This window comes from Stegodyphus dumicola, chromosome 10 (genome assembly GCF_044657685.1).
Source record: "Stegodyphus dumicola isolate Sdum_Otavi_A_Nest chromosome 10, ASM4465768v1".
NCBI classification, from domain to species: Eukaryota; Metazoa; Arthropoda; class Arachnida; order Araneae; family Eresidae; genus Stegodyphus; species Stegodyphus dumicola.
In genome coordinates, this window is record NC_140777.1 from 161,370,322 (window position 1) to 161,385,624 (window position 15,303).

The 15,303-nt window shown below is 33.7% G+C and overlaps 1 protein-coding gene across 1 annotated transcript in view; it reads right to left on the reverse strand.

Moving 5' to 3' along the window:
• LOC118183115 (ADP-ribosylhydrolase ARH3-like) overlaps positions 1-15,303 on the reverse strand; it is a 47,848-nt gene that overhangs the window by 20,220 nt on the left and 12,325 nt on the right. Inside the window, exons 3-5 of the mRNA XM_085825782.1 lie at positions 12,262-12,472; positions 4,116-4,289; positions 2,985-3,084 (exon numbers count right to left, since the gene is read on the reverse strand). Of these exons, the coding sequence (XP_085681908.1) occupies positions 2,985-3,084; positions 4,116-4,289; positions 12,262-12,472 (485 nt within the window). The remainder of the gene's footprint in view (positions 1-2,984; positions 3,085-4,115; positions 4,290-12,261; positions 12,473-15,303) is intronic.

Here is a 15,303-nt window from a genome sequence, read left to right on the forward strand (position 1 = left end):
GTGTCTTCTCACAGTTAAATGATTTTGAGAGGGGCCTGATCACTGGCATGAAATCTGCAGGCTGGTTGGTGTGCCGTGTTGCTTGCCAGGTCAATCATTCGGAGTGTGCCGTTGGAAGCAGTGATGGGAGTTCTAATTTCAAACCTGTCATTGAATAAAATTTTCTCATGTGGAAAGTGGAGTTTGTCACTGAGAAAGCAGCTGATGGATTATGAGAAATGGTGTGTGACTGGGAAGATGGAAACAGGATGGACATGAACACAGGTCTGTAAGGACCTAAAAGTAGTCAAAAGCTTGACATCAAGAATCTAGAATTTATTTAAAGACACTGGTGCTGTATTCAGGCAACCAGATCGAGGCACTAAACATGTCAGACTCTAAGAACCCTCACTGTGCAACATTTGCTAAAAAAGATAGGCAACTGATGTTAGCCCACATTGCAAGAAAGTTCGCTGCAGGTACAGAACTATCCAGATATACCAGGAGTGACAAGTTACATAAAAGAGGACTGTATGCAAGGAAACGAATGATTTGTGTCCCACTAAAATGTGCCTACTCTACAGTGGTGCAGAGATAATCATTACTAGAGAATCACAGATTGGAACTGAGTTCTCTTTACTGATGAATATCATTCTTATTTGGAGAATGGTTTCAAACATATTATAATTTGCTGGAATCAAAACACATTGTTGTGTGCATACAGGTTAGTTATGAATTGAATGCACAAGTCCGATGGCAAATAAAGAAAATTTATTATTATCTCAACAAATAAAACAAAATGCTTAAATTTCCTCAGATATTCACACAGTATTGCAATATCTCACAGTATTTATCTTTTTAACTACTAAAACGTTCAACAGAATTTAATTCAAAACAGCTAAAAAAGCTAATCCGCAAATTCACTACAGTCAACAAGAGCAGTTTTCTAAACAAACTCTTAAAACAACAACTAACGAAATTGAGAGGTTTTCCTCCTTTTTTTAAGCTTTGTAAATCACGCGCAATTGTTCTAGCTATTTCTCGAAATCAAAAAGAGATATTTAAAATGTTAAATGCACGCGCTCCTATATTTTTAATTTTACGGCTTGGATTTCTTTTAATATTCATCATGAACTGCACTGCATGGGGAATAAAACAATTTTATTTATAACTCTACTAACATTAATTAATTAAATACCAAATCCATAACAATATGTAACATGCCAACAATATGCATAAAAGGCATTGATACAAAACTGATGGAATCATGGTATTGGCGAGGATCGTTCTGAAGGCCCACACTGACCTATACATTTTTACCAAAGTAATTATAAATGCTGAAGCAAAAAGAGATGATGTTCTTAATCTTATGTCAAGTTGTTTAGGGCTGTAATCAGCAATAATTTCCTCTTAATGGATGATAACAGTTTGTCTCCATTACACTGCTTTAGTGACTGATTATTTGAAGGACAAAGGAATCCAACAGATGGAGCCTCCAGCTTTAAATCCAACAAAGTGTGTGTAGATTGCACTAGGACACTGACTAGCAGCATTGCAGTTGCTACCCACAACTCTCCAAAAGCTTCAATATTACAAATGTACTTCAAATAATATTACAAATGTATCACAGGAACTAAAAACATGGAAAACTTGTGCAAAACTTGCACTTACTCCACCACATTTACTGCACCGAAGCAGGTCGTTTTGACGCCAGGGCAGTTCGACGCCGTACGTTTCGACGCCATATTTTTTTTTGTATTTTTATTTTTCGAATAAATATGAAGTAATATGACTGATTTTTATTTATTGAATTAGCGATTGTTTGCATGCATATTTGAAATAAATATATGTGTGAAAATGTTCTATATTTTTGTTTGTGTCCCAGATTAGTGAAAAGCCCCCTCGCCAACGTCAAGGCCCCGGGACATGAGGGAGGGTTTTTTTTTTTAATTTATTTATTTCACAAAACAGCATCAAAAAGGCAAAATACACTAATGACAAATAAACATATGGTTACAAAGTAGTAATATCATATTGCAGACAAATATAATTACAGATAAATAAGATTAAATAAGATTAGAGATAAATAAGATTACATCACAGAACTGTTACTATACTAATCCATTGCAAAATTATGCGCCACACCTTTCGGGTATTCCATTATTTCTTGATTTTCAAAATCTTCAACTATTACTTTAATTCTCATATCAGCTCGCAGATACCTATTCCGCTTGTGCGGCGGTTCATCTTGACGTACAAATTCTTCATAACATTGATCAATTGATTTTTGAATACACCTAAGACCATCTATGGGGTGTGAAACACCAAATGATGATGACACCAAATTTATTTGAATGATGATGCAAACTTATTCTAAAAATAAATAAAAATACGAAAAGTATGGCGTCAAACAAGAGCAAAAAAAAAGTATGGCGTCGAACTGACCCCATATCGAATTGACCACGCGTCGAACTGACCTGTACCGTACTGCACACCTTATTAACTTTTTCAGTGAATCTCTAAAAAAAAAGTTGTAATACAATCTTTCTTAACTCTACTTTATATCATATTTCCTATTTCCTTACTTAATTTTTGTTTCTTTAACCAGAGATATGCAATTCTGTATTTTGAAGATTTATCAGGCATGACAAAAAAAGGAAGAGGTCGTTTAAGTGTAAAATTATTGAAGTTACATAACTTTATACAGTTGTTCCTTTAATTTTTCTTGGCAGTGCATAAATTTCATAACCCCTCACAAAAGAATGCTGATTCCCAAAAAAATACTTACTTATACATTTGTGTATGTGTCAACAGCTAAATCTGTGATTCATTCTAATACTTTATACATATATTTATTTCTATCAGAAGCTATTGAAAATTACACATTTAAACAAAATTTCAGTTTTATACTGAATTATCTGGAAATTTTACATTAGTATATAGTTCCAGTAATTTCTGTGAATCAAAAAATAAACCAACAATGTTATTTCTTTCAAGATACATACCTAAGTATTCAGCAATTTCTTCAGCTGATATATCTTCTTGCTTTTTAAGATATATGTCTTTAATCTTCTTTAGGCTTTCAGAATATGTTTTCTTATCACCCTAGTGAAATTACATATAAATAAGAAATGACAAAAATTGAAATTACAAGGGGGGGAATACATGAATACAAACTACATCCCATTAAATCTTTGATTCACATTCAGTATAGTACAGGTAGTCAGTTTTTGATTGTTGGAATAGATTTTTTGCCCTTCACCATAAAAAAACTGGTTGCAAGTTACCTATCAAATTCATGAAATTTAACACATTAACATTCTCCTGGGTTAACCAATGACAACAGACAAAGGTTAAGTTTAAATCACCACCAATTCATTTATTTATAATAAAATGTTGCTTATGATCTTGAAACATGATGGGCTAGTTCATCTAAAAAATTATTAAATAACCAAAATATAATATTAAATGATCAATTCAAGAATTTCTATGTTGATAACAAGATTTATTTCTGTAGAAATCTCCCAGACAATAAAAACATGTTATCTTTTAAGGATTTTCATTCAAAACTTAATAATTTAACTGAGAGCTTACACCGGTCAGAAAAAGTAATACATTTTGAACTTAATGCATCGAGAAAACTCTCAGAGGTTACAGATGCATCCTTACGTAACCAGATCAAGAACAGCTCTCTCTCTCTCTCTTTCTAAGCTCACTCTTAAAAAATCAATGCAAGGCCAATTGAAATCTCTCAAAGATACCTCTCTTTCAGTCATTCAATTGGAAGGTGAGGGAACCCCAGGGCTTGGACTCAAGTGAAAGTTTATTTTCTCACAGGAATGAAAGCCTAGATGGTATAATGTTAAAACAGAGATCAACCAAAAACTGATTTATGTTGCTACCTGTTGCTTATAATTGCACTATAGCATAGCTTATGTTACAAAAAATCATACACAGTGCATTTTTGTCAAATCTCTATAAATCACAAATTGAATTAAAATCTATGGCTCAAATAACAGAACATATTAAAGAAGTTATGTTCAAAATGGTAAGAGAACATACTTGCAAATAAGAATAAAAATTAAACTAAAACCTTCAGAAAAACTTCTTTTAATAAAAACATACCTAATATTCACCTTCAGTTCAATATTCTCCATTTTGTTTTCAAGAGAACATATAAAATGTACAGGATCCAGATTCTTTGTTGGGTCTAATCCCAAAGCTGTATTAACAGCAAGACATTGAAGTATGGCTCCATTATACCCATCTGGGTGTGTGTGCGTCAGGCGAGAACATTCCTCAGCGGCTTTCTAGCAGAAAAAACAAATGAGATATGGCTAATAAAAAAATCTAATTATACTTAGATTTATTATTAAATACTTATATTTATATACCCTAAAAGCTCTTTTTTTCCTTACAAAATTCAATTCTAAAATATAAATTCAATAAAAGTTTTTTATCATTTTTAACGACAGTATAAAAGGTACTTATGTATTATCCTGAAGATCATAAAAATATTGGCTACTATTCAACTGTGAAAGTTAGAAGAGATCCTGCTAAAGTTTTACCAATTGTTCCTCTGAAATTCAGAAGGACATGATGCCTCTTTATCTAATAAACAATGTGATCCAGTCCATTTTTTAGCTTTATAAAAAGACATAAAGAATAGTTTTCTACTATTTTGTTAGGCCCTTCAATTTTACTGGAAACTCAGTTTGAAATTCTAAATACAAACTTCCCACAGATGATTGTTCCAATCTATTACTGTTTTGTCAGCCATATTCAGCTGACCATTACTACATTATGTTTTTGATGGTAGTATCCAATAACTTCAAAAATAATCTACTACAGTACAAAGTCCATAATCCGGACTAGGTTTTTTCCCGGATTATAGATCATTAATTTTTTGCTACTAAGCCTAAATCCATGAAATTTCCAAAGTATAAACGCATTGTTTAATAATGTTCTATAGAGTATTTAAACGGCTTATGCTTTATGGATACTTATATATATATACTTTAATTACCTTATTTCTTGTTTAAATGCATACTTTACACATTTTATTTTAATTACTCACCATTTTATGACTTTTAACATTATACATCTGAAAACTAAATATATTACTTAAAATTCTCTTTTCGTATGAAAAATTTGAAAACAGGGATCTACACACAGTCCTACGTTACATTCCTTGCACTCGTAATAACTCATTTGCCGTTTTGGAGGATTTTTCCGGAAATGTGAACAAACAAAGCATCGTTGTCTCATTTTCTTATCAGTCTCTTCTGAACAAAGTTTTGGAAAACGTCTTTCAGTTAATCTTTCAGAATCAATATCAGAATATCAGAATCAATATCTGAAATATTTTGCATCATTTCTGCTATTTCATGCTCTGTTAAACATTTTCGATGCTTCGACATTGCAACGGTAAAAACAGAAAGAATTCACGTCTAACAAGATCTAATTATTTTCTAAAAACTGAACTGTAAACCGAAATACTCAACGCTTTAGCGCATATAAATCTTCTACTTACAATAAACAACTACCACGTGCGAATAAAGTGCGATTTAAAGAGACGTCATAAATCACGCCATTCGGAAACATTTAGTTCCCCATTGGTTTATATAATCAAAAACACGTGTATGTGAGTCATGCTTCTCTCATTTCGAGTAGAAGGTCTAATGTACATGTATCTGAAACCATATGGACATACAGTGCCATCTTGTGGCAGAAATTATAGTTTCCAAAACGTTCCAGGATACTGGCACAAATACGTGACAATCGGTAGTAAATGGGAAAATGCTCTGGCACGCCTGCGTGTCGGCCGGGAGGTGAGTGTGTTCGTTGCTGGCACGTAGACGTGACAGTCGGCGCGAAGGGATTAAACATTTCTTTCAATGTAAGTTGTTTAAGTTGCTTCGTTTTGTCTAGTACTTTCTCTTTAATTCTATAAACAGACAAAATTCTTTTTCAGTTGCAAAGTTCCGCTGTTCAAGTCCTGTAATTGCTGTGCCGAGAATACCGACTAACTTGTCAACCGAAATTTTTTCGTTTTCACTAACCTCTCTGTCACTTTTTCCACTATTGGAAGCGGTATATCCGAAGCAGTACATCAAAACATGCTTTCACTTTGTAGATCCTTCGGTGCTTAAACATGCTTTACGCATGCGTAAACGCATTACACGCATGCATAAAGCATAGAAAAAAAAAGTTTGTGGCTTTGAGGTGTGGATTATAGATCTTTGGTGGTCGTGTGCTTAATGCATGATATAATTAAAGTAAATAAGAGTAGACAATCTCCTATAACAAAAGAATATATTAAGTACTAAATTACAATTTAAATTACATTGCAGAGATCAACGCAGAGCTCAGAACACAGTTCATGCTACCGCCGCGTACAGTTGTCTCACAAGAAGTCTGAGTGAGTAATGACGTCGCTTTGCTGCTCCGGTTAAGAACTGGATTTTACACGTGGCGCCATCTCATGAGTAGAAGTTGAAGTATCTGTCGGAACGCCACAGTACCCCCCCCCAAGTACCATCGGTACGTTATAAGTACTTTGGGTTAAATTTAACCTTTCTTCCAGATCTGGTAGTTTTAGGTTGCTCTTTAACGGGATGTAAGCTTTCTTCCGAGAGTGATGTTGATGAGGAAGTTGTTGGATCTTGCATTAGAAATGCTGGTTTGAGACGATCGATTCCAATCACTGATTGTTTGCCATTGCAGATGATGGTGAAATGTTTCGGTGTTCGTTTGACAACTTTGAATGGACCATCATATGAAGGTGTTAAAGTTGGCTTAATTGCATCGTTGCGCACGAATACGTGCGAAGATGTCTCAAGCACAGGATGTACAAAATAGCTTGGCTGGTTATGCGAAGATGCTGGGGTTGGCGAGATATTGCTCATGGTCTCACGTAAACGTTGAAGGAATGTTGGAGGATCGATAACTGGAGTAGATTCTGGGTGAAAGAATTCACCTGGCAGACGGAGGGTTGCACCATATAACATTTCAGCACAAGTGCTACCGATGTCTTCTTTGAATGCTGTGCGAAGACCAAGCAAGACTAGGGGTAAGGCTTCTGTCCAGTGTGTGCTACTGTGGCACTTCAGACCTTGTTTGAGAGATCGGTGAAAGCGTTCCACCATCCCATTTCCAGATGGATGGTATGGTGTTGTGCGAATATGGCGAATGCCAAGAAGAGAGGTGAGGGATGCGAACAAGTGACATTGAAATTGTCGGCCTTGGTCAGTAGTGATGGTGGTAGGCATGCCAAATCTCGAAAGCCACTGGAAGATGAATGCTCGAGCTACAGTTTCAGCAGATATATTTTTAATAGAAATGGCTTCAGGCCATCTTGTGTACCGATCAATACAAGTGAGGAGGTAAGTGTAACCATTTGAAGGAGGCAATGGGCCAACCAAGTCTAAGTGCACATGATCAAAGCATCTTGCTGGAAGGTTAAATTGTTGAATGGGGCTGTGAGTGTGACGGGATACTTTACACCTTTGACATCTAATACATGAACGAGTCCATTTTGTGATGTCTTGATTCATTGCTGGCCAGACAAATCTGTCTGGGATCTGCTTTTTGGTGGCACGGATTCCAGGATGTGCCAAATTGTGCAAGGCATTAAAAACTTCACGTCTAAAATTGACAGGAATATAGGGATGTATTCTATTGTTCTCTATGCCACAGTAAATTTTAAGCGTTGGATCAACGTGCAGCGGTTGTAACTGAAGGGAGGTTTGTGGATTTGAGATTAGGTTCTTGAGTTCCTCGTCATGCAATTGAGCTTTTGCAATTTCAGAGAAATCTGGGGTAGTGAGGTTGATATTGTTTACCCGAGACAAGGCATCAGCGACACAATTATCGCACACTTGCGAGCTTGAGCGGCAAAATTCATATGATAAAAACATATGCCACTTGTTTGTTCTTTGTACTGCGTTCGAGTATTGTGACGAGATCGACTCCTGCTTCGGGCACGAAATTTATTACGTGGGCCCTGATTTGATTGATTGTATCTCCGTGAAGCATGAAGACTTGTAGAGAGTTCAGATACTTTTTTGGTCAATTCAGCCACTTGTTGTTCGAGGGCTGAACTGGAAGGTGCAGCATTAGCAGCACTGACATAAGCTGGAGTAACAAGTTCATTAATTTTGTCAGCCATTGCTGCTAAACGGGTTAGATCTTCATTGGAAGCAGCAAGAATTATTTGTATGTTATTAGGGAGACGCGAAAGCCATAGTGACTTCAACAAATCGTCACTAAAATGGCTTCCTGCCAGATCACGCATTCGTGACAGCAAGTATGAAGGTCGCTGATCTCCAAGTTCAAGTCCTTGTAGTAAAGTACGTATTTTTGAAGATTCACTTTCTGAATAGATTTCAATGAGCCGCTGTTTCAGTTTGGAGTATTTATCACAATCAGGTGGTTTGAAAATTAAGTCATGCACTGAATTCAGAATATCAGACTCAATTGCTGCAACTACATGGTTGAATTTTGTAGAATCCTCACTAATGCGAGCGATAGAAAATTGTGCTTCGATCTGAGCGAACCACAATGAGGGATTATTTTTCCAGAAAGGCGGTGGCTTCACCGCAACGCGTGTGATTTGTGGCTCTGGTGGAATATCGTCGGGCATACTGATAGATAATTTTCACTTTAATTAATAAACACTTAACAGCACAAAAATTGTAGCATGAGGATACATTATTGATATTTTACCATGATAACAATAAATATTTTAACCATGCAGAAAAAAATTTACGTAACGATACACACACAAATAAGACAGGGTCAGCAATTACACACACAAATAATATTTTACCGAAATGCATTTGAAAAGAAAGCCCTATTTGAGAAAAAAAAAAAAAAAAAATGATGCGTTCATTTTGTATTGCGCACACACAAAATCACCACTTCACACTGCTGAAAATGTTGAAAATATTGAAAAATGAAATTTTACAAGATATTTGTTTTCATTAAATTTCAAAATTGAAATTAACCACAAGTATTAGCTTAAAAATCCAGTTATGATTCAGATCATTATATTACAATTATGACTATCCTTCCTGACTGTATATTCTTCTTCTTCTTCTTTATTTTTTAGGGTATTCACAGAGAAATTTAACCTAAAAGATTTCAAAAGATTTACTTAATATGTATTTTTAAATGACACAACTACAAAATACTTCTGTTGCTGCTGTCTTGTTTTTTGTATTTCAGAAATACAAAAAAACAAGCCATAGAACATAGCCATGTAGATGTATCTACATGGCTATGTTGTCCTAATATTTTGATTGAAGGTATTGCATGAATACCCTGATCATGATATCCAAGTACATTAACTTTTAAAATTTAATTATAATGGGGCACTGATGTAAAAATTTAGTTGTTCAAATATCCAAAATAAATATCTAATGGGTAAACAGAATAAATATTTTTACAATTATTTTTAATCTTTTTTATTTCTATACATGAAGTAAAAATTTACAATTGAAATGGATTGGATACCAGATTATATCAAAGTATGCAAGGACTATCTCTGCCTAAGGTATTGTGGTGGAATATCTAATAGAAACCACAAGTATTAGCTTAAAAATCCAGTTATGATTCAGATCATTATATTACAATTATGACTATCCTTCCTGACTGTATATTCTTCTTCTTCTTCTTTATTTTTTAGGGTATTCACAGAGAAATTTAACCTAAAAGATTTCAAAAGATTTACTTAATATGTATTTTTAAATGACACAACTACAAAATACTTCTGTTGCTGCTGTCTTGTTTTTTGTATTTCAGAAATACAAAAAAACAAGCCATAGAACATAGCCATGTAGATGTATCTACATGGCTATGTTGTCCTAATATTTTGATTGAAGGTATTGCATGAATACCCTGATCATGATATCCAAGTACATTAACTTTTAAAATTTAATTATAATGGGGCACTGATGTAAAAATTTAGTTGTTCAAATATCCAAAATAAATATCTAATGGGTAAACAGAATAAATATTTTTACAATTATTTTTAATCTTTTTTATTTCTATACATGAAGTAAAAATTTACAATTGAAATGGATTGGATACCAGATTATATCAAAGTATGCAAGGACTATCTCTGCCTAAGGTATTGTGGTGGAATATCTAATAGAAACGTGCCCGTATTTACATTACAAATGACGAAAATCATAAGTTTACTGCAGCAAGCCTCTTCAATCAAGAGAAATAGAGAATGTGGAAAAAATTACCAGCCCTCATTGACTCAAAAATTTAAAAATAAAACAACCTAACTTCACTTTGATTTATAATACAGTCAAAAGTCGTTAATTCGGACACCCATAATCCGGCATGATCTATAATCCAGACCTCAAAGCTGAAAACTTTCTGTGCATGCGCCGCGTTGACACATGCGCATAAGTGTTTACGCGTGCGCGTAAGACCATTTACCACTTTCATATGCGTGTGCGCAAGCGCAGAATACGTTTTCGCGTGCGCGTTTTATGTATAACGGACGGTATAATCTAAAATTATCCATTTCAGTTAATGCTGATGATTGTTCCTTAATCTTCGAATTGGATCCGGCTTATTATTTTTTGCGGACTGTAAGAGCAATTTTATAAAAGTAAACTTGAACTTTCGATTATGTCAAATAGAATTTCCGATTTTGGAGCTCCCAAAGGATCTACAAAACGAAAGTATGTTTCGATGTCCAACAAACAAAAAGTGGAATTGCTGCAAAAAATGGATAAAGACATGAAGAATGTAACAGAGAGGTTAGTGGAAACAAAAAAATTTCGATTGACAAGTTAGTCGGTATTCTCGGCACAACAATTAACGAGACTTGAACAGCGGAACTTTGTAACTGAACAAGAAATTGTGTCTGTTTATAGAATTAAAGAGAATGTATTATCACATAAAATGAAGCAACTTAAAACAACTTACATTGAAAGAAATGTTTAATAAAGTAAACAAATAAATATTAAGCTTTTTTTTTTTTTTTTTTTTTTTTTGTAAATTTTGATACCCTTTAGATTATAATTGTTCTTTATTTCATAAATTAAGGTTTCATATTTTTAATTTTAGAATTTCTGCATGCCATCTTACGAGATTTAAACTGATGATCTATAATCCAGAAAAATCGATAATCCGAAATCGCCGAAGTCCCGACGAGTCCGGATTAACGACTTTTGACTGTATTTAACTATAAAATTCTCATTAGTATTCACGTAATCCCTTAAAATTTTGAAAATTTAATATATATTTTCCATAGTTGCCTAACTTGAAATACGAAAAACCAGGAGGGTCTCCTTCCAAAAACCAGGAGTTTTCGAGTTGCATTTTGAATAACTCAAAATTGATTTGAATTTGTTTGTAGTGAATGATCGAGTTCATTCAACTACTTACATTGTGATTCTACAAAAAAATATATTAATTACATATCCTAAATGTTATGTTCTTTAGCTAATTTCATTTTATAATTTTCTCATACAGAAAATTTTAAGTAGGGAAGAAAGGCTTCAGTTTATCCAGAGTACTTTCAAACACAGTAAAAATAAAATTAATAATATATGTACCTATTATTATGTGAATAAAATTAGTAATGTACTACGTATTTGTAAGGTACTTTCTCACTTCTTACCATGTGTCTTTATGGTGTAATTGGAAGCACAGTCAACTAGCAATCAGGAGGTTTGAGGTTCCAATCGCAGCAAGATTAATGCCCATTTATTACATCTCCTACCTCTAATAAATAAAAAAAATTGCTCTACAATAGTGCAACTAAAATACAGCAGATGATAATTTGGCAACTAGGTCCAAGGCCTCTTGCACTTCAGTGGTGTAATTAGGGGCCCATCTGACTAGCAATCAATAGGCCCTCAATTTGAATCCTGGTGAAAGGCTATGCATATTTTTTACATTTCCTTTTCCAAAATGGACTAAGTGTCTATTGAATAAAACAATATTAAACAGAAATATACATTTTGTTCAGTCTTCCTATAAAGATCTATAAATGTCTCAAGTAGATTAGGACAATTCATATCGAATAAAAATTAATTAGAAAAATTATGAAGCGTGGCAGACTAAAATTTGCACAATTTAAAAGATTCAATAATGAAACTTAAAACTCTGAAAATTTTATTATCACAATTTAATTTTATTGCTGAAAAAAAAAAATCTTTAATAAAGGTTGGAAGTTAAAAACTGGGTGAGAGATGTGTCGAAAAAAAAGAAAGAGTTGGCATCTACAAACTTTCTAAATCTTAATGATTAAATTACCCTAATGAAATCTTCTCCTTTTTTACTCCCAAACAGTGCAATTGGAGCAATTCTCATAGCAGCACCATTACCATAGGATCCAGAACCATTAAACTGTGATGTTGCAGGTAAGAAAACATCTTCAAAATGTGTCTCTTTTAAAGCTCTAAATACATTAACAACATTCATTCCATACCCTCGTTTAGGCTGGTTGTAGAATTCAGTTACAAATCTGAAAAATAAATATTTTTAATATATATAAATGTTTTTTTTTTTTTTTAATTTCATTAACTTATATTATTTAAAGGGAAAAGGTTAAGTATCCCATTACAGCTCTAATTTAATGTGATTTTAGAATTCAATGCAATGGTCAAGCTTAATTTAAATTTTTTATTTATAAAGTACAGTCAAAAGTCGTTAATCCGGACTCGTCGGGACTTTGGCGATTCCGGTTTATCGATTTTTCCAGATTATAGATCATCAGTTTAAATCTCGTAAGATGGCATGCAGAAATTCTAAAATTAAAAATATGAAATCGTAATTTATGAAATAAAGAACAATTATGATCTAAAGGGTATCAAAATTTATAAAAAAAAGCTTAATATTTATTTGTTTACTTTATTAAACATTTCTTTCAATGTAAGTTGTTTAAGTTGCTTCATTTTATGTGATAATACTTTCTCTTTAATTCTATAAACAGATATAATTTCTTGTTCAGTTACTAAGTTCCGCTGTTCAAGTCCCGTTAATTGCTGTGCCGAGAATACCGACTAACTTGTCAATCGAATTTTTTTCGTTTTCACTAACCTCTCTGTCACATTCTTCATGTCTTTATCCATTTTTTGCAGCAATTCCACTTTTTGTTTGTTGGACATCGAAACATACTTTCGTTTTGTAGATCCTTTGGAAGTTCCAGCATCGGAAATTCTATTTGACATAATCGAAAGTTCTAGTTTACTTTTATAAAATTGCTCTTACAGTCTGCAAAAAATAATAAGCGGGATCCAATTCGAAGATTAAGAAACAACGCAATCATTAACATTAAGTGAAATAGATAATTAGATAATTTTAGCTTACACCATCCGTTATACATTAAACGCGCAGGCGAAAACGTATTCTGCACTTGCGCACACGCATATGCGCAGTAGTCAAGGTCTTACGCGCACGCGTGTGCTAACGCGGCGCATGCGCAGAAAGTTTTTAGCTTTGAGGTCCGGTTTATAGATCATTCCGGATTATGGGTGTCTGAATTAACGACTTTTGACTGTACAAATCTTCTAAAACAATACCAAATACGACCTTAAATAAATACAACTCCATTCAGTCTCTTAGGACAGAAAATTTAGCAATAAAAATTAAACTCTGTTCCAGTAACATGTGGAAAACAAGCCTAGAGATTTATTTTGATAATACATAAATTTATAACTTTGTTCAAACACATATAATAATACATAAATTTGTAGCTAAAGTTCAAACTTTCCAAATGCAGTATGTACTTTAAATCTGCGTTTTCCAAACCGGGAGGCATGGACCTAAGGGGACCCTAAGGGGAGGCGCGAATGTTAGCCAGGGTTGGTGCATGTGCAGCTAATACAATACGTAACATATAGGTACAATTAATTACTATGCTGCTTGGCCGACCAGTATCTCTCTAAAAATCAAGACAATATTGACTTCAGTTTAACTCAGCAGTGTTAGATTGTGTTTCTTATTTTATTTTGACGTACCTAATTATTCACTGATCACAATAGTAAGTAATTTAATTAAGGTGAATTTTTTAAGAACAATAAATTAATTATCCTAATATTTTTAGAGAAATGGAGAAGTTCTTGACTGGTTATATGAGAAAATCCTCTAATACTGAAGAATCTGATGTTGGCACAAGTAGTAGGAATCAGGAAGGAAGAACTCCCGAGACAAGAAAATACGAGTCGTCTTATTTATCGTTCAGATTTACAAGTGTTATTACTGATAATGTGGAAAAACCAATGTGTTTGTTTCGTTCGAAAGTTTTGGCTGCTGATAGTATAAGACCCAGAAAATTAAAACGCCACATTGAAACTATGCATTCTCAAAACGTTGGCAAGTCCCAAGAATTTTTTCACAGAAAATTGGATGATGAGTTCACTAAACAAAAGCAAACATTCAAAAAAACAGTTCATATTCCATAAAATGTATTACTAGCATCGTACTTATTATCTTACAGAATCGCGAAGTGTAAAAAAAAAACACACACAATAGGAGAAACATTACTTTTGCCAGCAGCTATTGATGTGGTCAAAACAATGTTTGGCGAATCATATGCAAAACAGTTGCGACAAATACCATTTGCTGATAACACTGTTGGCAGAAGAATCGATGATATATCTGACAATCTTTGCGATCAATTAGTTTCTCAGATGCACATTTCAAAATTCACCTTATAAGTAGCTGAAGCAACGGATGTAGCTAAAGAGCACATTTAATTGCATATGTTCGATATGTTCAAGACAATCATATAATTGAAGATATATTATTTTGCAAAGCCACATCCAGTGAAATTTTTAATATAATCGACAATTTTTTGATGAGAATGGCATATTGTGGAATAACTGCCTCGGGCTTTGTACAGACGGTGCACAGTCAATGTCACGACACAAAACTGGCCTTCAAGCACTAATTAAAAGGAAAACACCCGATGTTCTCTGGACGCACTGCATGCTCCGCAGAGCAGTTCTCGTATAAAAAAATATGTGTGAGGAACTTAACTACGTTTTTACAAAAGTAACGAAAGTTGTAAATACAAAAGTAACGAAAGTTGTAAACTACATAAAAAACAGTCCAATAAAAGTTAGGTTATTTGCAAAGCTGTGTGAAGATATGGAAGCTGCTTACATCTCGCTTTTGTATTATTATGAAGTGCACTGGCGATCTCGCACAAGAGTGATTCAGAGGGTACTTGAACTCAAAGAAGAAATTGCAATTTTTTCTCGAAAAAATATCATGAGGAGGATGCAAATATGTTTAGGGATGATAATTTTATTATTCAACTTACCTATTTGGTGGAATTTTTGGAAAATTGAG